The sequence below is a fragment of the Amblyomma americanum genome, chromosome 3, assembly GCF_052857255.1.
Source record: "Amblyomma americanum isolate KBUSLIRL-KWMA chromosome 3, ASM5285725v1, whole genome shotgun sequence".
Lineage (NCBI taxonomy): Eukaryota > Metazoa > Arthropoda > Arachnida > Ixodida > Ixodidae > Amblyomma > Amblyomma americanum.
In genome coordinates, this window is record NC_135499.1 from 2,064,640 (window position 1) to 2,086,127 (window position 21,488).

At 45.7% G+C, this 21,488-nt stretch overlaps 1 protein-coding gene across 2 annotated transcripts in view; it reads right to left on the minus strand.

Moving 5' to 3' along the window:
- Nucleotides 1-2,097: 2,097 nt before the first annotated feature.
- Nucleotides 2,098-21,488, minus strand: part of TppII (Tripeptidyl-peptidase II) — a 148,477-nt gene continuing 129,086 nt past the window's right edge. For both annotated transcript variants that reach the window (XM_077657037.1, XM_077657036.1), the window contains exons 26-29: nt 13,635-13,762; nt 12,814-13,057; nt 10,092-10,211; nt 2,098-2,214 (exon numbers count right to left, since the gene is read on the minus strand). In XM_077657037.1, the coding sequence (XP_077513163.1) occupies nt 2,125-2,214; nt 10,092-10,211; nt 12,814-13,057; nt 13,635-13,762 (582 nt within the window). In that variant the 3' untranslated portion in view covers nt 2,098-2,124. The remainder of the gene's footprint in view (nt 2,215-10,091; nt 10,212-12,813; nt 13,058-13,634; nt 13,763-21,488) is intronic.

The window sequence follows — 21,488 nt, forward strand, 5'->3', positions numbered from 1 at the left end:
CAGTAGTACATTACACACATAAGGTGGCACACAACTTGAAAAAAATGGCCATCAGGTATGGAGTGTCTGTGGTGTTTTTTCAGCACCTGTGAAGTTAGGCCAACTCTGCTCACTCAAGGCAAAGGAGAGAACCAGGCCGACCGGATGTACCAAAAAGCATGGCAAGCCCTACATTAAATGCACAAAAGGTGTTGTCTCTGAGATTCCACACACATGTGGAAAGGCCTACGTTGGCCAGACAAGATGTGTTAACGATCACGCAGGGGAGCATGAACGCACGTTAAGAGATGGGGACAGTAGCATGAATTCGACCGAACATTGCCAAAAATGCCATTGCAGGCCGCGAGATCAGGATTCTTGGCCGGGGCAGCAACGCCGTGGTGTACAAGATAATGAAATCCTTTTTGATTGAGAATGCGCACAAATGCGTTAGCGATACGCCACTCACCTTATACAGAAGCGAGTCGGCCTTGTTAAAATGTCTTGTATGGTATGATGGTGTTATCACGTTTACCAGGCATGCTGTGGGTGTATCCACCACCCATGCGCCTACATGTCTTATATCCAGAGGCGTCAGCTTCTAAATAAACCAGTTGTTAGTTTGCGCTCGTCCTGTCGCGTCTTCTCTCTTCTTGTCGCCTTTTATGCGCATAACCATTGATGGCATTTCAAGTAACAAGCCAACTAGCCCAACAACTTTTTCAAAAAGGCATGCTAAAACATGCCAAAATCCTCCTGGGCGCATGTGACTGGTCACATGGTCTAGTTCCCCGCAGTGCTGCTTTTTTCCATATCTCAATATAAATTTGTATTTTTTAAGCAGACACACTTCAGCAGCCTCCGAAAGCTATAATGCATGTATAGGGCACTACACTGCCCTCGGTCACGACTTTTGACCCAGCATATAGATCAACCCCAGGTCACTATTTTTCTGAACGTCGCCTTATAATCAGCATTACTGTGTCACTGTACAGCTCTGAGACAAGCGCTTCTGGTTCCCTTGGCTGTCACCAGGTGGTGCATGGCTTTGAGCATTCAAAAAATAGCACGCTGACATCATTCATCTCTAGTTTATAAAAAAAGAATGGCTGGGAGCAGTCCTGGAGCCCTGGTAATTATTCCCTTAGTAAATTGTCAAACCCGGAGTGCTTGTGTTTTAGTAGACAGCTTTTGGGCAAGTTGGTTGCTTAGCTTGGACATAACTGCAGCGTCAAAAAAGGCGAACACAATGGAAGGAAAACACTCACGATACGGACAACAGCGCTTGTGTTGTCTTCGTCTTTTTGCGCTCGTTAACCATGAACTTGGAAGTAGTGCACTCGAAGAAAGTCGAGAGTGTTCGATACATAAAAAGTGGCTATAGATACCTAGAAGGTTTATGGTCTATGGGGGTTTAACGTCCCAAAGTGGCTCAGGCTATGAGGGATGCTGTAGTGAAGGGCTCTGGAAATTTCGACCACCTAGGGTTCTTTAACGTGCAGTGATATCGCATAGTACGCAGGCCTCTAGCATTTCACTTCGATCGAAATGTGACTGCTACGGCCAGGATTATACCCACGTTTTTCTAGTCAGCAGCTGAGCACTATAATCACTCAGCCACCATGGCGGATACCTAGAAGGGAGAATACATCCCACCCATGCTTGTTCACGCAGAGACATGCCACCCGACGCAACGCTCGCCAGGCGTTCTGTAACTTGGCTTGCATTCAAGCTGTTGCGGACGGTGTTTTGAAACTACCATAAGAAGTGTAATCATGTCACAAGCACCAGACATTACACATGCTGAAGCGACACTAGGATAATGAGGCTAGCTTCTTTCACATAAACCCGATGCAGCGTGCAAAATTAATGCAAGAGACGTTACGCAATTTAGTTTCACGGTGCCAGCAGGTGCCCTGAACAGAGAAAGCCATTAGGATAAACAGCGTGGCTTCCCTATCCTTTTACATAAGGGGGTGATCAGTGTTCAACATATGCAATACTTCGTAATAGCCGACACATCAACTACTACAATGGGAGGTCCTGCCAGTGGTTTTGTACCACAGGGCCTCTGCAGCATATTTTTTGTGTAACTTTTGAAAAATCAGTCGACACAGAAACGCAGCACATACCCTTTAATGAACATCAAAACAACCTGTAGGACAATGGGTAGCGGACCAGCATGCTGCGTTCGAGGTGTCGCCTACAGTGCTCCCATCCTAGCAGCTGGTAAACCTGTGTGAGGAGCAAGCAAAACCATTTCAACAATTCTGCATACCCACTGCTGTCCCTACATCAAGTTCACGGCAGGAAAACATTCCTTTAGTGCTCTAGCACAGCACAGCCGTGATGGGACAAGCATCCTAAGTTTTGCAGGCATTACTGCTTCCTCCTAGCCCCCCCACAGGACCTTCTCTTTACGGGGGGGCCACCAGGCTGGGGAACGAGCTTAAGAAATGCAATACGTGACTGCTAATAAATCCATCTCTCGTTCCTCTCCAGTGGGCTCAGGCATTCCCCAGGGTTCTGTTCTAGGGCCGCTACTTTTTCTCATTTATATTAATGACTTGCCTAACAACATTGCTTCTTTCGTATGTCTTTTTGACGACGACTGCGTTATTTACCGTGAAATTAACAGTGACTCTGACACCTCTGTCCTTCGATCTGATATTAACCAAGTTTCAGAATGGTGTAAATTATGGCACATGGAACTTAACATTAATAAGTGTAAACATTTGCTTGTTTCTCGGCGTAACACTGGAATAGCCGCTTACAACCTCAATAATATTCCTCTTGAAACTGTGTCTTCGTATAAGTGCCTTGGTGTGCACATAAGTTCTAATCTTTCTTGGAATCTGCACGCGGAATTTATTACTAACAATGCTAACCGCATGTTACGGTACCTGCGTAGAAACTTCTCCCTTTCTTCTACTTCAATAAAATTGCTCCTTTATAAAACACTTGTTCGGCCTAAATTGGAATATGCAGCATCTGTCTGGGACCCTGGCCTGTCCTAATAAGCTACTAAAATCGAATCTTCAAAACCGTGCGTCACGTTTCATACTTTCCAATTGTCACCATATCTCCAGTGTTATTGTTATGAAAACTACCTTATCATTGCCACCTCTTTCACTCCGCAGAAAAATTTCGTGCTTATGCCCATTTCATAAAATCTATTACTACAATCCTGTCCTTAAGAGCCAGCTACTAACTACCCCTACATGTGTTTCAGGCTGCATTGATCATCTTCGCAAAGTAGGTGTTCCATCATGCCACACTAAACACGCTTTTTCTTCTTTTGTCCCCAACACTTCAGACAGTTAGAACCACCTTCCCAGGCACATTGTCGATATTTCTAACCCAAGTTCTTTTAAGACTGCCCTATGTAATCTTAATTTCTAGATTTTAGTCAGTTTTATTTTGCGTTCGTTTTCGTTGTCTTATTGCTGTCTGCCGGAAATGTTCTCTTTTTTGGGGGGGAATTGTTTTTTTTTTCCCTTTGCCTTCTCTTGCTTTATTTTGTGTTATGTTTTGTTCATTTTTTGCCGCATTTTCATTTCTTCTATTTTGTTTTTCTGCTGCACTGGACCTGACCCAATGTATGTCCTTCCCACTCCCCTCTTTAATGCCTTCGGCCCCGAGGGTATTTGAATAAATAAATAAAAACTAAACCAATCCATGCAAGCTGTGTGCCAAGCAGTGCCATTCATTACAACTGTTCACACACTAATGCAGCTCACAGGGAAGGGTGCCAAACATTAGAAAACGTCAACAATGCACCAAGCATCAGCAGGGTATGCCACATGAACAGCAACTTGCCACGAGCAGGCTCAGCCTAAAGACAATGAGCGATCCAGAGCAACTTTATTTGCTCCGTAAAACTTAAAAGCACGTTTCAGCGGGCAATCTGGATACAGATCCCGAGTTCTGACTGGACTGCAACAAAAAACTAGCTTCTTCAGAGAGCTGCTTCTAATTTTGCCATAAAGCAGTGCAGAAACCTTCAGTACAGGGAGTCTTTTTATTAAGTATTATTAAATACCCCTGTACTCTATTTCCGAGCCATATTTTCCAAAATCTCATGCATGCTCTCTATTCAGGGACTTTTAAATGGCTTACTTCAAAGTGCAGAACAAATGGCACTGAGACTTTGAGTCATACACCAAGCATGAGTCTTTGGAATAGGGCACTCGTAAGAAACATGCACCAGTCATTTATTGGTGGGTTTTGGAAACTGCACAAGTATACTGATAGCATCACATCACTTTTGGTAGCGAAGGCATTCGTCCACTGAAACAACGTTGCCTCCAGTTGGTCCGTGAGCCTGCTGATGAGTTGTTGCTACCGTCGCATGCAATCAGCAGAACCCACCACAGTGGTCTCTTGTACAAGCTGTGCTTTGAGATCTACAATGCGCTCACAATACCACCAGTGAAAGATATACGAATGATTGCACCAGAAGAAGTAAGGAAACTGGGGCCCGGATTATCATAATTGAAATCATCTCAATTGGCCACATCTGATTGGACGAAACTCCTACAGAGGACATGGCAGCTCGAAAGCAGTGAAAACTGTCGAAGAAACCAGACAGTGACATCACACACATTACACAGGCTCAATAGCAGATGCTCAAGGACCCAATGAGATAAAAGCCATCATGGCACTCTGAAGTGGAGCCTCTCACTTCGGAGTGAGCTCGTCAGTGTTACTGTCTTTTTTGGCATGTGAACTGGTTATAAACTAGGTCGCTTCCTCTTATCTTGCGCAAACTACCAACTATTCATTAGACGGAAATACCCAGTTTAGGCATGCGAAGCAGCGCATTATCGCTTCAAACTTAGCAAGTGACCGCAAATCAGCATGAAACAAGACACATGTAATCACAAACACCTTCTTATCCCCTGTGCTTCTGATCAATGACTTTCAAAACTAAAGAGAGGAATAAAAAATTTTCTCGCCAAAAGCAGTGTCATGCATTCGAAGCAAAAGCAGACAGAAACATAAAAAAAAATAAAAACAAATACAGTAGAACCTCAATTATACAACTTTCAGGGGACTGCACGAAGCCGTCCTATATATGGGTGTCGTAGAATCAAAAACCTTGCACAAGCATACCTCGGCACCATGAGGGTTGGCTCAGTAACACTCACGCTCACATCCACTCATTCACACTCAAACCCATATCCAATCACACTCACAGCCACTCATCACTCAAACTCATCTCCACTCATCTGCACTCAATCCATTCATTCGCACTCACACTCACACTAAGATCCACTCATCACTCGAACTCACACTCATCTCCACTTACACTCACACCCACTCATCGCTCGAACTCACACTCATGTGCACTCAATCCACTTATTCGCACTCACATCCACTCACTCACGCTCACTCATCACTGGAACTCACTCATCTCCACTCACTCACGCTGACATCCACTCACACGTACTTACACTCTCATCCACTCATCACTTGAACTCACGCTCATCTCCACTCACATTAACTCACACTCGCATCCACTCATCCTTCGAACTCGCACTCATCTCCACTCACTCCCACTCAAGTCTGCTCACTCACACTCACGCTCCCATTCACTCATCACTCGAACGCCCTCATATCCACTCACTCAAACTCATGTCCACTCAGACTCACAGCCACTTACACTCACATTCACTGATCACTCGAGCTCACACTCATATTAACTCACTCACAGCCACTTACTCTCACATTCACTCATCACTCGAACTCATCTCCCCTAACATCCGCTCATCTGCACTCAATCCACTCATTCGCACTCACACTCACGTCCACTAGCCCACACACTAACAACCACTTACACTCACATCCACACATCACTCGAACTTGCACTCATCTCCACTCGCATCAACTCACTCACACTCATGTCCGCTCATGCTCACATTCACTCATCACTCGAACTCACTCATCTCCACTCACATTAACTCACTCACACTCACAGCTACTTACACTCACATCCACTCATCCCTCGAGCTCGCACTCATTTCCACTCACTCACACTCATGTCCGCTCACGCTCACATTCACTCATCACTTGAATGCCCTCATCTCCACTCACATCCACTCACTCACAGCCACTTACACTCACATCCACTCATCCCTCGAACTCACACTCATCTCCACTCACAGCCACTTCACTTAAGTGCACTCATCACTCGAACTCATACTCATCTCCACTCAATCCACTCATTCACACTCACGTCCACTCAGTCACTTACACTCACATCCACTCGCTCACACTCCCAGCCACTTACTCTCACATCCACTCATCCCTCGAACTCACACCCATCTCCACTCACATCCACTCACTCACACTCGTGTTTGCAAGTGTGAGTGCACCTCGAAAACGATGATTTGGCCAAAGCGTCTGAAATATCTGCTCAGTCCCTTCAAAGATGCTTTGCGGCATGCAGTACAACCACACCAGCAACATGTCTTCTGTTCAGACTTTAGAACCACTGTCACTCCGCAGCAGCAGCGTCTGCACTAGGAATTTGCATCATAAAGAAAAAAAGAAACCACGATATTCGCCTGTAACGCGGATGTGCCAGCGGCGCGCATGCTGCAGTGATATGCGGCCCACCGGGTGACAGCGTGCTGCTTGCTCCCAGCTTGCTCAGTAAGCCTAACATGCTCCACACTGAAGCTGCACAGCCGTCGTTGATCATAGATATGTCTAATGTTCTTAACTCCTCTACAATAACTTCATGCAGGTATGAACGTTCAGATGAGTTCCGTAACACCTTCGTCAGCGAAGTGCGCAAAAAAACGAGCTAGGCGAGCCCACCGACAGCCGCAAGTTGTACGCGTGGAGTCCAAGCCCGAGCTGTTGGCAGCCATCAGGGATGTGCATATTTTTCTGTTGCATAATTGAGGCTTTTAATGCATTATGCTTGTGGAAGACTTGCCAGGCCTACACAAATTCCTCATAAAATGTAGGTTGGCACATGAATGGGGGGGCGCATAATCAGGATTCCACTGTAATAATAAACCTCACCACAATATACGACAAACACCCATTATTTATTTATTTCATTTTATTTATTTAGAACATACTGCAGGCCTACAGTAGGCCCAAGCAGGAGGGGCGAGTACATAATATATGCAAAAAAGAACAGGTTTAGCAAAATTGAAAAAATGTTAAATACAAGTTGTAACACAAAATACAGCAATAAATACAAGGCTCAGATGCAAAATACAAAAAGTGAATGCAGAAAACGGCTCTCAAATTAAATGCTGTGAAGAAAACATTGAGTCAAAAGAATCAGCTCTGCTTAAGAGATCTGGCGAACACCTGTTCCACTCCTCGATGGTGCGTGGAAAAAATGAGAATTTAAAGGCGTTAATCCTAGCACTGTAAGGGGTTAATTATTGTGTATGATGATTTCGTGTTTGGCACGTAGTGTTAGGTTTAAGGAAGGGGTCTGCATTCATAGACAGTTTATGGTTTTTTAGTAAGAAAAGTAGTTTCAGTCTTTGAATTTTCCGGCGCAGCTGTAATGTTTCAATACCGTGAGTTTGCATGAGGGTCGTTGGTGAGTCAGTTACACGATACTTTGAAAAAATAAAACGGACGGCTTTGCGTTGAATAATTTAAAGGGCCTCGATGTTACGTTTAGTGTAGGGATCCCAGACGGTGCACGCATATTCTAGTGATGGCCTTATTATTGAAAAGTAGGTTAATTTTTTAAGTTCAGGTGGGGCAAGCTTTAGTTTATGTCTAAGAAAGCAGAGTTTACGAAAGGCTGAGGAGCATATGTTTGATACATGTTTATTCCAGCTAAGGTTTTCGTTATTGTAACTCCTAGATACTTGTACTCGCTGACTTCGGTCAGAAGGTGAGATGAAGTATTGTAAGGAAATGAGAAGGAAGCCTTTTTGTTAGTTATCGTCATGTATACTGTTTTCTCTAAGTTTAGCTTCATGTCCCATTTATTACACCATGTATGTATGTTCTGAAGATTGGAGTTTAGTAAAACTTGATCATCTTGGCAAGTAATTTGGTGAAATAAAACGCAGTCATCTGCAAATAATCTAATTTGAACAGGGGTAGTTATAACGTTAGTAATGTCATTGATACAGTGCACAGAACACTAGACGTGAAAGGAAGGAATCTCGAGTGGTACATGCCTTCATGAAGAACTTTCAAGGTAGGAAATGTCATTTCTTCAAAGGGCCACAGAGGGGGTTATAAACATATGTGCTTTCCTTCTTTTTTTTTAATCAAAAAGGCCTCAAGTATCTCACACCACCTGATCGCCACTCCTGCCTAGTATCCTAATACTGCTAAGCTCTGGCTCACACTTGCATTCTTTACAGAAGGGTCGCAAATTCGACCCCCCTCCATTGTCTAGCGATCTCTCATGCTCCCGTGACGTGTCATTGATGTTATGACCCGTCTGGCCTATGTAGACCCTTCCACATGTCAGTGCGATATCATACACCATGCCGACGGCACAGGAAACTAAAGGCCTGCCATGCCTCTTTTTGCGCTGGACTTGATTTTTTTGCCTTAGTATAACTTGCTCAGCTTTCCGGGTGCGGAGAACATGACAGGTACATTGTACTAGCTTGCAACCTTCTTCAGGCTGTGCATACAGAGAACCACTTGCAGTCTCCTAGTTCCCAGCTTGGCATGGGTTTTTCTCTTGCCTTTAATGAAGGAGGGCCTGCGATATTCCACAAATAACAGAACACGGGAAGCCTTTCAGTCTGATCACTGCAGCTAGCCTTAGCCATGTGAGTCCGCTCTGCTGTGCTTGTCTGCCAAAGCCTACAGGAGTTTTAGCTCATCCCTTAATTTATTTACTGCAGAAAAATGAAAAAAGCCGAACCACTGCAACTTGCAGTTCCTGCAGTTCCTGAATAAAAGGAATGAATAACGTAAATTACCACCTGCACAGCCCTCCGATCCCAGCCGCAACTTATGTCCAGCAATGTTGCAGGCAGCAAGTAATCACGGCGTACTGATTATTCAGCATGGCAGCGAGTGAGTCCCCTCAAGATAAGTGTAAAATGTCTTAATTTTCATCTGGGGCTGCAGTGGGTTCCCTCTATCACTGCAAAGCCATGCCTAGTTGCGTACATGACCGACCGTACATACTGGCGTAATGAACCCACTCCCATAATGAACCCGCCCACCCACTTTTGTCAGCTAGAATTTACTTTTTTTTTTTTTTTCAGCCTTTAGCTTGCAGCGGGTTCCTCAGTTTTCCTGCCCTCCGCAGGCAGCCCCAAGATGCTGCCCACCCCCGATAACATCACCACTTGTTTGTTTGAAGAGCTCCTGCCAGAGAAGTGGAGGAGGGGGAAGGTGCGCAGCACAGACCTTGGCAGTGCTCCAAGATGCTGCCTGCTGCTGATAACATCATCACTTGTCTGTCTTTTGAGGAGAACTCCTGCCACAGGGGTGGGGAAAAGGAAAGGATGCTGCGCTAGGCAAACTTGGCAGAGTGCCGAGACATTGTGTGCTGTAAGCTATTGGTCTTAAACATTCGCACGCACACACTCTTACCATCCTGTGTGTTTTTTTAACTTCGCTTATGATTCAGGGCTGGTGTTCAGCATGTGGGCGTTATCTCGTCAGCTACCACAAAATCGGGGGATCGGGCAAGGAGGTACTATATGAAATTTCGACCCATCCGAAAACAAACTCCTAAAACTTTTTTCCCGCGTAATGAACGTTACCCCCAAACTAATGTCAACATTTCTGGAAAAAAAGTGGGTTCATTACACGAGTATATACGATATTTTATGCACACCTCAAGCTTTTATGATGCACAAAAGATATCTGAAAAATATTGTTGTTATTCATTGAATCCACTGGATGAATGAAGCAGCTTATGTTTACCGCTTTACAGTGGCATGTGATTCACAACTAAAAATGTGGCTGAATTTTTCTTCTGCCGCGTTTCGTTTCTTGGCAAAGAGCAATGGCGGCGATGGACGTTTTCACCATAGCAACTGCAACGCAGTGACACTGCTCACAGTCGCCACAAAAATGGCATTTCCCCCATAAATCAGGTGATTATGACACACACAAGGCCCACCACTGCCATCAGAACAATCCCATACCTGCTGCAGCCGGCGCTCCACCTCCATGCTGGGCTTCTCCTCCAGCAAGCGCAGGAGCACACGCGCTGCCCGGCCATGATGCCGCAGCGCCATGGCGTGCTTTTCCACAAAGGGGGCCACCTGCATAGCACGTGAGGGGTTTCACTCGGAGGGACTTGCTCTGTCCACATCCGCCCACCTAACTTTTGGCCAAGCCCTGCTACCCACCAGCCATGCTGCCCACATGCCCTAACCAGCTAGGAGAACCTGCCAAATGCATTCCACCCCATTCTTATTCTTCCAGTTATTTTCCTCTCTTGACCCGCATCTGCGGTCTCTGCCTAGGCGCCCCAAGGAGATGCATTCCCTTACCCCTTCCAGCACCTCGCTACCAATTGTGAACTGCTGTTGCCTTGCAAGGGTGTTGAACATTGCCTTGATTCTATGCATTTTTACTTTTAGACCCACCAATGTGCTGTGCCTGTCTAACTCATCATGATCATGCTTTGCGCTTCACAATTAGCAAGACAACATATGTGCAGCATCAAAACTGGGAAGACTGCCCTATGCACAAACTGAGCTGACCTCGCATCACTGCAACTGCTTTCTGCACTGACTGTCCTATTGGTGCTCTTCCTCTGGTACACACCCCTGCGAAGGTGCCTGCATTCTTCACGCGCACAAATGATCCTCTCCGCAAAGCTCGTGTACGATCAGCTCTGGAATATGCATGCACGCTATAGGATCCTTCTACCACAACTTATAATGAAAAACAAGAGAACACTGCCAGCTCACTATGTTTTATGAGGGGAGAGCTATTAGTTGAATTCGCAGAGAGAAACAATATACGCATCATGAATACCTTCTTCTGCAAACGAGAACAGGAAGTGGACCTGGAAGAGCCCCAATGGTGAGACTAAAAATGAAATCGACTTCGTACTAAGTGCTCACCCTGGCAATGTGCAGGATGTGGAGGCCGTGGGGTCTCAAATCAGCCTAGATTTGGAGAGGGAACGAAAGAAGCTAGTGATGTAGAAGCCCATTAACGAGTTAGCAGTAAGAGGGAAAGTGGTGGAATTCAGGATTTCGCTGCAGAACAGATATTCGGCTTCCACTGAGGAAGATGATTTTAATGTTCAAACAATGAACAATAATCTCAGAGTGCGGAGTAGTAGCTGGCGGTAGGAAGGTTCGACAGGATACCCGCAAGCTACCGTATTTACATGATTGTAAGTCGAAATGTTTTTCAAAATTTGAAGATCCAAAGTTGGGGGGGGGGGGGGTCAACTTAGCATCGAAACCAAAGCAACACCAGAAAACCAAAGCATCAAAGCGCGGTAGCATTTTTGCTGCGCGGCTCCATAGCATCGCTCTTGGTGCTGGCCTTGAGCAGCTGCTATGCCAGCACTATCTTTGGCTCTGGCACATTTGACTACTGCCAGCCGAGTTTCACCAGTTTTTAATGTAGCGCTTTGTCATTCGTCATTTGTGCTCCACGTCCGGCAAGCGACTGGCGCTTTGTCACGGCTACATTCAAGATGGCTATCATTCTTTACGCCGAAGAAACAAACAACTGCGCACCAGGCCGCACGTTCGACGTTCGCAATAGATGATACAGGTGTGGAAGCTGCAGCGAGGAAAATTTTCAGCTGTTCCCCGTGATGTCGCGATGTGGCTGTTTGCGAAGTGCGGGATTTCACTGCACGATGATTTTAGAATGACAAGCTGTGGGACCGCAGCAGTGATCACGACGGCAGCGCTAGTGAGGACGATGGCGCAAGTGTGGATGAGTGATGTGGGGAGGTCGACTTACAATCAAGTCGCCTTATAATCGTGTAAATAAGGTATCTCAGCAGATGAAAGATATGATAAGAAACCCGAAAGCATGATGGTGTCTAACCCTACAGACAGAATAGAACTAGCAGAGCTATCAAATCAAAATATGCCAAAAATACGCCAGATATGAGGAGCTCGACTGCTTTGGATTTTCTTGGGAGGTCGCTTATATTGAATTACCGCTTATAACGAATTTTTCCGCCGTCTGGCTGACTTCGTTATAAGAAGGGATTACTGATATAGAATTGCGAGCGGGTTCAGAACAGTGCGCTTAAATTTTTCTATAGTGCCTACACTAGAACATAGTCTGTTACAGAAGTCAGAAAAAACGCCGGGATCGTTACATTGCATCAAAGAATAAAATACTGTAGACTGGTTTTCCTGACTGGATATTCTGAATGCTAACTGTCAGGTAGATATTATGAAACACATCTCACCAGACATTATTTCTCAGTCAAGAACAAAACATTCAAAACACATGAAACCACTAAAGTACAGAACCGACTGCTTCAAGTATTCCTTTGTAGTTCAGTCTAATGGAACAAGCTGCCACATAAAATTGTCGTTGTTACAGCACCAGTACCATTTGAAAGCGCTTTGACAAAGTACTTGTTGACGGTATGATAAATTCCTGGTATGCTGTAACCAACACTTGTCATCCATGCACTTGCTGAATTATGATTTGTTTCTGTGTATAGTTTTTTCCTTGTAAATCAGTGTGTATTGTGCATTCTGTATGCTAACATTGCAAGCATTAGCAAATTGTATCGTTTCACTGATTTGTTTTTTTTTTCCTCTTTTTAAATGTGTAAGAATTTTTACAGTATACAGCCTGCAACTCCTGTCTTGGCTGACAGCATGAATAAATAAAAAAAAATAAACAGAGTTCACTGGTCCCCTTTCCCACCTTGGAGTCGCCAGGGTCGGCCCACTTGAGCAGCTCGGCGTAGATGCGGTTCAGGTCAGCCACCGACGGGACCTGCTCGTCAGGGGCGGGGGGCGCCTCCCCACCGTCAGCCGCAGGCGGCGGGCTGCCCGGTGGGGGCTGCCCGTCTCCCCGACCGGCCTCCTGGTGAGCGAGAAAGATCTCGCACAGGGCAGCACCCTTGCGCGTCAGGGCCTCCACCACCTGGGCCTTCTGTTTGTCCTGCCTGCATGGCACCCGGGCACACAATGGTAGACCAGACCTAGCAGACTTCCCCCGTCAGAAAAAAGAACAAAACATGTTGGATTTTTTTTCAACATTTCTCACCACCAGAAACTAGGGGCTGCTCAAATATTGGTCAGCATGAGTGTCAAAATCCCTTGAAGCTTGCTTGCACCTGCGCACTTACATTGCCGCTGTTGTGAGAAGCTTTTTTATTTGGAAGGATAAACTGATGGCCACTCTTCCTGCTGACCCCCTGCATTAGTGGCTGAGATGAGTCTCCAACAAAGTGTCTCTCGGGCAGCATTATTAGCATTTGTTATTCCCCCCTTGTTTGCCTTGGCAGGCGCACAACCCCAGGCCTTGAGCAGAAGGGCTCAGTATCTGAGACATTTCACGAAGTGGCCGCTGCCACCACTGCAGCCATGTATCTTCTCGCATCCGGAATGGTGTGCCTCCCAATTGGCGCAGCAGCAGCACAAGCTACTGCTCATTTCAAGCCACAAGCACAAACAGCTCTCAGCCCAGCGGGAACCAAATACCCAAGTGCCGCATGCGAAGGATGGAGGGGGAAGACGCACTGCTTGTTGGCCTGCACGTCCTTCTTGTCAGTGCGGGCCCCCAGGGCAGCCAGGAGCTCGAGTGAGTCAATGGCCGCCAACGCCTCATCCGCCAGTGCCACCATGTCCCACAGGTAGCGGCCACGCTCCTGCAAGGCAACTCTGCTGCTCACGCTGGCCCTCTGGGCGACACCCTCTGCCAACCTATTTCCAGGCACACACAGAAGTGGGATGGGCACAGCAGGTATTCCCAAGCTATGTTCCAGCAACAGTTATCAATACGCTGCTCCCATACACTGTGCTGCCAACAGACTAGAAACCAGCTCGGGTCGTGCCCATCCATGAAAATGGTGGAAAATTGCAGGCCTGCAAAACAATGCACCATGCAATGTACTCTTGCATCATGTCACATCTCGTCTTGCTCTACACAGCGGGAGGAATTTACATATCTCTAACTTACACGCCAACAATATGAACAACAGTGTCATCAATAGGGTTTCCAAGTACCTCTCCATGAGGCAGCAGCTGTTGGTGGCCACTTCTGGCATCCCTCAAGGTACTCCTTTTTTTATGGCACACAAATAATATTCACGTTAACAATGTTTGCAGACGACGATGTGATTCAGGGACAGTACACATGACATGCAAAGCGTGCAAGATGATTTAGGTGTGCCAAGTGAGACATGACTTTAAATGCTAAAAAATGTGTACACGTCACTTTCTCAAGGAAGTGCTCTTACACGCATACAAGGTCTTTTTGATTTGGCTGCACTTCCTGCACCAGTTCGAGGAGTGCAGCACCTTCGCCTTCATTTTGCCAATGCAGCGCGTGCCCGCTGCGCTTCCGTCTTCCAGCCTAGTGCAGCACTAGTTCTTGGCTGGCTTGTACTCGCCCAAGTGGAAGTGCATATGGCGGTGCCCATGTGTAGGTCGAAAAAGCTATGACAGTAGACTCTAAATGAAATGATGACAGTTTTTTCTTGAAAGGAGGAGGTGCGGAACTGTTCATGGCGTCATAATTGTAAACCTAAGCGGTCAAGTCGAGCCGCATTTCAGCGCATATTCGTAAATCGTCTGCGCGCATACAAGCAACGGCTCTTTTTCAATTAAAACAACTATTTCTTGGGGCCGGTTCATGGAGACACTACCTTGGGATTTCCCGCTTGAAAAATTCTTAACATGGTTCGGGATTTTGGCGCTCGTTGATGTCGGCGGCACGCAGTTGGCTGCAATTTGGTAGCGACGTCAAGGCTAGCAGACGAAATTCAGACAAGCAAGGTTCCGGGCTAGTTGGTAATGCATTTAAAAGGAAGACAAAGCGCGATGAAACACGGACACACAAAGAAACGACACACACATGACTGCTGACTCAGAACTGAAATTTTATTCTGATGGAAAGACACTTAAATAGAAAACATGAGAGGGTGCGTAACAGGGCTGCTGCAGCAATAACCAGCAATCAGTGTGGTCATGTCACAACCAGACCAGACCTGACGACCAGACCTGCACTCGACCATTCGTTTTGGAAGCAGCCACTGCCAAGCTGCACTCGAACTGCAAGGAACTAGTGCAGCGGGTGCAGCCAAATCGAAGAGACCTACAGACAAGTCCCGGAGAGGAGATTTTGTCCGTTACACGAGAGGTCCCTTACAAGCTGGTGTCATGTTTTCATTCCTTACTGATCTCTCACTGTGTTTATGTTATCACCCAGTGACCAGGAGTTTCACAAAAGCAGTCTATAAATTGTTACACAAGCTCATTAGCCGACTGTTCACTTCCATCTGATTGGCATATGTCAAATATGTCAAAACGCCTTATGCCTTTTACTGCACATACAGCTGCACTTGTTGGCATTCTGAGTTCAGACTGTTTTGTTGCAGAACTGAGTACACTTAGCCTACTCTAAATTGAAGTCGTAAAAACGAAAAAAATTGACATAAATGCAGTCCCGAGATATGCAAAGTATACAATTTTTTCAGTTTACTGATTGTGAATTGTAAAAATGTAAGTCTTCTAGTCCAGCGTTATTTTGTACAGCAAATTCCGTTACGCAAAGCGGGCACTTTAATACAATAAAAAGACCCCTGTGTAGTAGCACTGTAGGGCACAAAATGCGGCTGACAAAGAGTGCACATGCTTTGAGCGCACAACCGCATTGATAAGGTGTGGGTTTGAGGCACGCTTCTTTGCTCGTGTGGCCTCCTTGAAATTCCACGTTGTGGAGCCAGTTGGTCAATAATACATGCAATAAACATTTGCCGATATTAATGAGCTTTTAGTTATGGTAATTCATGAGTATAAGAGCTCGATGGCGATCGTTTTTCTCGGCAAAATGCAAGAGACTCGGTGCCTATATATGAGCTCAATGACATCTCTCGTTGTTAATAGACGATAGCATTTTGCATGCGCAATCCCGGCTGCAAATTTTTCACGTAAAAAGGCATTGCATTTCATCGTGCCTGCCTAAAAAGACAAGTTTGCTGTGCTTATGCACACCAAGTACCCTAAAACAGCCTCAAATCTCAGCCATTTGTGGGACATATTTCGAAGCAATTGGTATGTGCAGCAACGCAGGCTGATGGGCGAGTTGGTAAAGTATAAAACAATGCATCTGCACAAGGAGAGACGAGAGACATAAGTAGAATTCAGCACAATCGGAGCACACAATACTGAGCAAGTCTGTTTCTTGTGGATTGCCACGCGGTTTTTACAAGTTTACAAGTACACGGTTTTAACATGTTTATCCTTACTGCGGATATGAATTGCTCTTGCTGCGCTGCAATTCTTGAAATACTTTTCATATGCAGTTGGTAACTGCATGCATCCTTGATGCGGTATTTCTTATCTCTAGACAGGTAATTTATGCGACAATGTAAACGAGCACAGCAAAGCAGAAGAAAGGAAATTAAATTTTCTGGTTAAGGCAGGTCCAATTCTTGCATGGCTGATTATCACTTCTGAAGCGTCGTTGCAATGTACACCAAAGAAAGTCATTGTGAACCTGTTGTTCGTATTTCCTTATTCGTTAATATTTGAGTCTTACAATTAACACCTGGATTCATCAGTTCGCACTTCATTTGGTGCCGATAGTACACCCTGCGCTATTTGAAGCACACTGCAGCAGGCAGTTAATTATAGGTCACGATACCACATGCGGCCTCCCCCTGGCTATTTCTCTAGGTGATGGGTAGCACTTACTGTCTTTCCAAACATTTTCATAGATGCCAAAATAAAAATACAACAACGGATGCTTCACATTCTGGAGGCAATCTTAAGCGCTTTAGAATTAGAGTCACATCCTGCAGGACATAAGTGAGTGTTCAGACATGGTGCGAGTTATTTCAGTATGATCAGGCGATCACGCACGCTACTTACGTTTTGAGCGGTGACAGTTTTCTGCTTAGCAGGGATACCTCTCCTGTGTGAGCTGAACCTCGAACTGAGCTCAAAGTAAACATAAACCCCTGAGAAATCCGCAGTTGTATTGATTAATTTTTAAGGTTTGCAGAGCATAAATTAAGCTGCACTGTTTATTGTCAGGTCAATTTACTATAAACCCCTGAGAAACCCGCAGTTGTATTGATTAATTTTTAAGGTTTGCAGAGCATAAATTAAGCTGCACCGTTTATTGTCAGGTCAATTTACATTACCAAAAAATGAATTGATCTCGGTTTCTGTACGACAGACAGTAAATTGTGAATATTCGAAATTTAAAACACATTGGTTCCATCAGAAAGTGACAGTGTATTATCACGATGAAAAAAAACACAAATAGCGTGGTGCCTACGCACTCCGCAGTTCAAATTTCTTTTCATCGTGGTTTTACCTGTGTGGTATGAAAACGACGATACAGTTGTCCTGGAATATATCATGGACGACTCTAGCGTTTTTTTGCTAACATCTAAGTAAAAGCGCGATGAAAAGAAATCCGAACAGTGGAGCGTGTAGGCGCCGCGTTGTTCTCGTTTCTTTCCATCATGATAGTACTTCACCAGGTCAGCCAGTCATCAACATTTCGGACTACTGAGAAAAACAAAACAGTAAAAAGTGAAAAAAAAACTAGCATAGGCTTGCTTGGAAGTAAATTTCTCTGATCAAAAATTATCAAAAGCCATCCACTGCCTTCCGACTAGAAACTGGCGAATTAGTTATCATCGGTCGGCAACTCGCTAGAGATCAGCTGTTTTTTTTTGGCAAAGTTGGAGGTTGTTTTACGCAATATGTGGATTCCATGAAACAAGAGCACCAGCATTACACGTCGGTGATGATTAAAGACCAGTAGACTGGTACCATCAAAAAGAGCACACAGCAAGCGCCACGCAAGCTTTGCTATTGCGGCCAAAAGCATACGCCGCGCGATGCAGTGACAGCGCCTCTGACAACAGAGTGTCAGTCACGCATTTGGGGGCCTGGCCAGTCTGCACACCTCTGTGCTGTGGCAGCGCCAATTATCCTCCTAAACTGCCATCACAATTCCCCATTCTACCATGGCGACACACGCCCATTTTCCCGCCTCGCAACCAGGTTTGCCCCTCTCCTGCGCACCATATCAGAAAAATCTGTTCAGAGGAGAGGCCGCCATGTGACATTTTGTGAAGCCGGCATAGAAGCCGGAAACGAGCTCAGTGCCATGTTGTCCAGGCGTGCTTAATTACTTTTCTCCGCAGCTCTGCTTGTGCCACCGGCCTCGCGATTGCGCGTGTATTTCAAACCCAGCAAAGGAGCCGTCCTCAAGAGAAGCCAGCGAGAATGGCGCTTTGTGTCTGGCTATTGTTCATGCACGGAAGACCCTGGAAATATTCGTGTGAGACATTCAGCTGCTTCCAGTTATTGCTCTTGGCCCCGTCATCTTCGCGTCACACCCGCTGTCTTGCTCGAACGAAACAGTCCGGCCTTGGTCTTAATCGAGTAGCATTTGGTGAAGGCGCATATTGCAGCTGCACTAAATGGGAAGGGCCTTTCGCCTTCCCTTACTGTGATGGCCCACCATGGTACACAGCGTCTTTGGCCTGTGTTGTTTTGCAACGGTGGAGGTATGCATCCCTCAGGTCCTTGCAGGCTGCACTTGGCAAAATATACTGGTATACCCACATCCAGCCCATCGTGGTCTCGTGCTAATCGCAGGGATAGAAGGGCAATTTCACCAGTTGAGGTGAAGGGCACAAAATTTTAGTTCAGTGAAATTGTGTATAAATACAAGGCTGCTGCCAAAACATAGCAGAAGAGAACCATATCCAGCATACACTTTCAACAGCATGCTTGTTTGGGGTCTCTTTTTTTTTTTCTGATACAAACTACTGCACAAGGTGCCACTCAAACAAAAATTTACTTGTTTCACGATGCTTCTGAACCAACTATCCTGCCCGAATGCAGTGCAAAGTACTGCTTTGAAGCTTACGCTTCCTGAAGAGTATACTGCGTGGCCACCCTGGAAGCTTTCCGTGGCCAGCTTGCTGTCTTATATTTAATGGCCCCCTGTAATACTTTGAGAGCATAATGACTTTTGAGTGGAAAGTCGTCAAATGTGGCCATGAGGTTGTGAAAAAAATCTTTCTTTGCTAGAATGAATTCAGAGCTTCATGCATGACATCCCTGATGTTTTTGATGTCGGGTCGTTTGCATGCTATGCTCACATAACAGTGGCCCACATACTGGCCACACTTTAATCATGCTCTCTGGTGGACACCACAACCCTCTCAGTTTTATGCTGAATGAGAGTGCACATGCCTGCATCTGGCCGAGTTGTGCCAGATGCTGCCATGCTTAGTCTTCAACCTGCCTTTTAATGTTGCTCTCGATGTTGAATGTTGCAACCAGCCACCATTGTGCATGTTGGGCATGCAGCTCGCTGTGCCAACAGCACCTTCGACTGCTGCACTGAGGACAAGAAAAATCCTGCAGTGCTATAATGTGCGGTCTTGAATACTGTATCATCATAGCATGTTTTCTTGTGGCTGGCCATGCCAGGAATACTATCAGATACAGCAGTGAGGATGGGCAAATATACTACAAGGTTTGAGTTCTTGACCTGGAATGCTAAATTTAGGATCACATGTTCACAATAGTGGCAGTGCCAACAATGACTTCTGATTCCCAACTACAGGGGCCACTCGTAGAGATGACTAACGGAGAGGGCCGACAGTGCCTAGAGTAGCACAGCAGGTGAGAATTTATGGGTGGGGGTATTGCCCCCCTCCCAAAGCATTAAATTTTACACAGGAACCCTATGCTGAACCCCTTTTTCTCACATGTTCCAAATGGGACTGGCCCCCTTTAAGTATGATCCATAAAGCCACCCCTTCAGCAATGCGACATAGCATGGTTCACATCCAGAGATTCAGTTTGGTGAGTAATATGACCATAGCTTTTCAGACTGCTTCTAGAAGTTTAAGAGTACTCATTGGCTGCTGTATAAGTTTCACGGTGTTGTGCATTACTGTAATGTTGTGTTTCATGTGTAATGTGCAGAGCTGTACGCACCAACTTTCTCTACTTGGTGAAATACTAGCTTGTAATGTCACTACATGGTAGCACACTTCACTTGTGATTGGCAATACAGGCAATGAAAGTGAATTTATTGTACGTAACAAACTCATGGAATTATTTCTCTTCAACATACCGCAGCTCGTGTAAGGCCCACACTCCCAACTTTGAAACCAAAATTTGAAAAAAAAATTTTTTTTCGTAGTCAAATGCGAAAATTCGTGCATCAGCAAAAGCTAAGTCTCACAAATCGTGACGATGGCGCTAGCAGCTTTCAACCCCCTATCATCATCAGTGCTTTGAGATCACGTGAGGGCGCTGTCTTGTTTTTGCAACTGTTTTGCTCCAGGAGTCATTTTTTTCGTGAAAGACATGAGAGCGCAAAATGGCAACACGGACGAGTAAGGGAACAGGACGAGCGCTGCACTTTAGATACGTATGGTTGGAATAGCATGGGCCTCACCTTCACTCACGAACTGCCTAGCAGTAATAACCAATTGCAGTTTTTAGATCTCACCCTAACCTTTCACCCTTCACATGTTTGCTGGAGATACTGCCATTTCATTCGAACCATTCTAAGACTGTGAAGAGGGCTATCGCTTCCCAGTGCCTAGCGTCCGCACTAAAGAAGTCCTGCCACCATGCCATGCACGCCAGCTTTGCATCTCAGGTGTCCAGGCTGCAGAATGCAGGCTTCCCGGCTCCCCTGGTTCTCTCCGTGACGCAGACCTTGCTGAAAAAGCTGAAGGGCAGCAATGAAAACAACCGACCTCAAGAAAAAAGGCTGGAAAGGCCACAAGTTGTACCTTAAGTACACCATCCCTCTCATAACCTCAAGAAGGTGACCAATAAGTATGCCGTTGACGTGGTATTTTCAGCGCCGCGAAAACTAGCCGGAATGTGCTCACGTATTGGGAGAAAGGAAATGCAAGAGTGCGCCATCAGACACCGAACGCCACATGTTGGCTGCAAGAAAGGAGTGGTGTACGAGTTCCCGCTTACATGCCGCAAGGTGTACGTTGGGCAAACCGGACGGTGTCTTAATCAGCGCCTGCTTGAACACAAGGATTCATTAAACAAAAAGGTGCCCATCTTCCAGACCACTGCCAAGCCTGCTCGAAAGAGAAGCGTATAGCCTGCAAGCCTCGACTATCGGATTGCAAAGTGCTCTTGGAAAGCTGAGATAGGACAGAACGTGAGCTCGTGGAAGCCTTCTATATCAAGAAGCGATGTGACACGTCAGTTGCTCTTCGCCACAGTGAAATGCTGTTTCTTGATGCACATCTGTGAGAGGTGATTGATTGTCAACTGCGATTAAGAGCATGGATAAGGGCAGAGGCTATATAAACGCTCTTCCTTGAATAAATCCTGTTGAAAGTGCAGCGCTCGTCC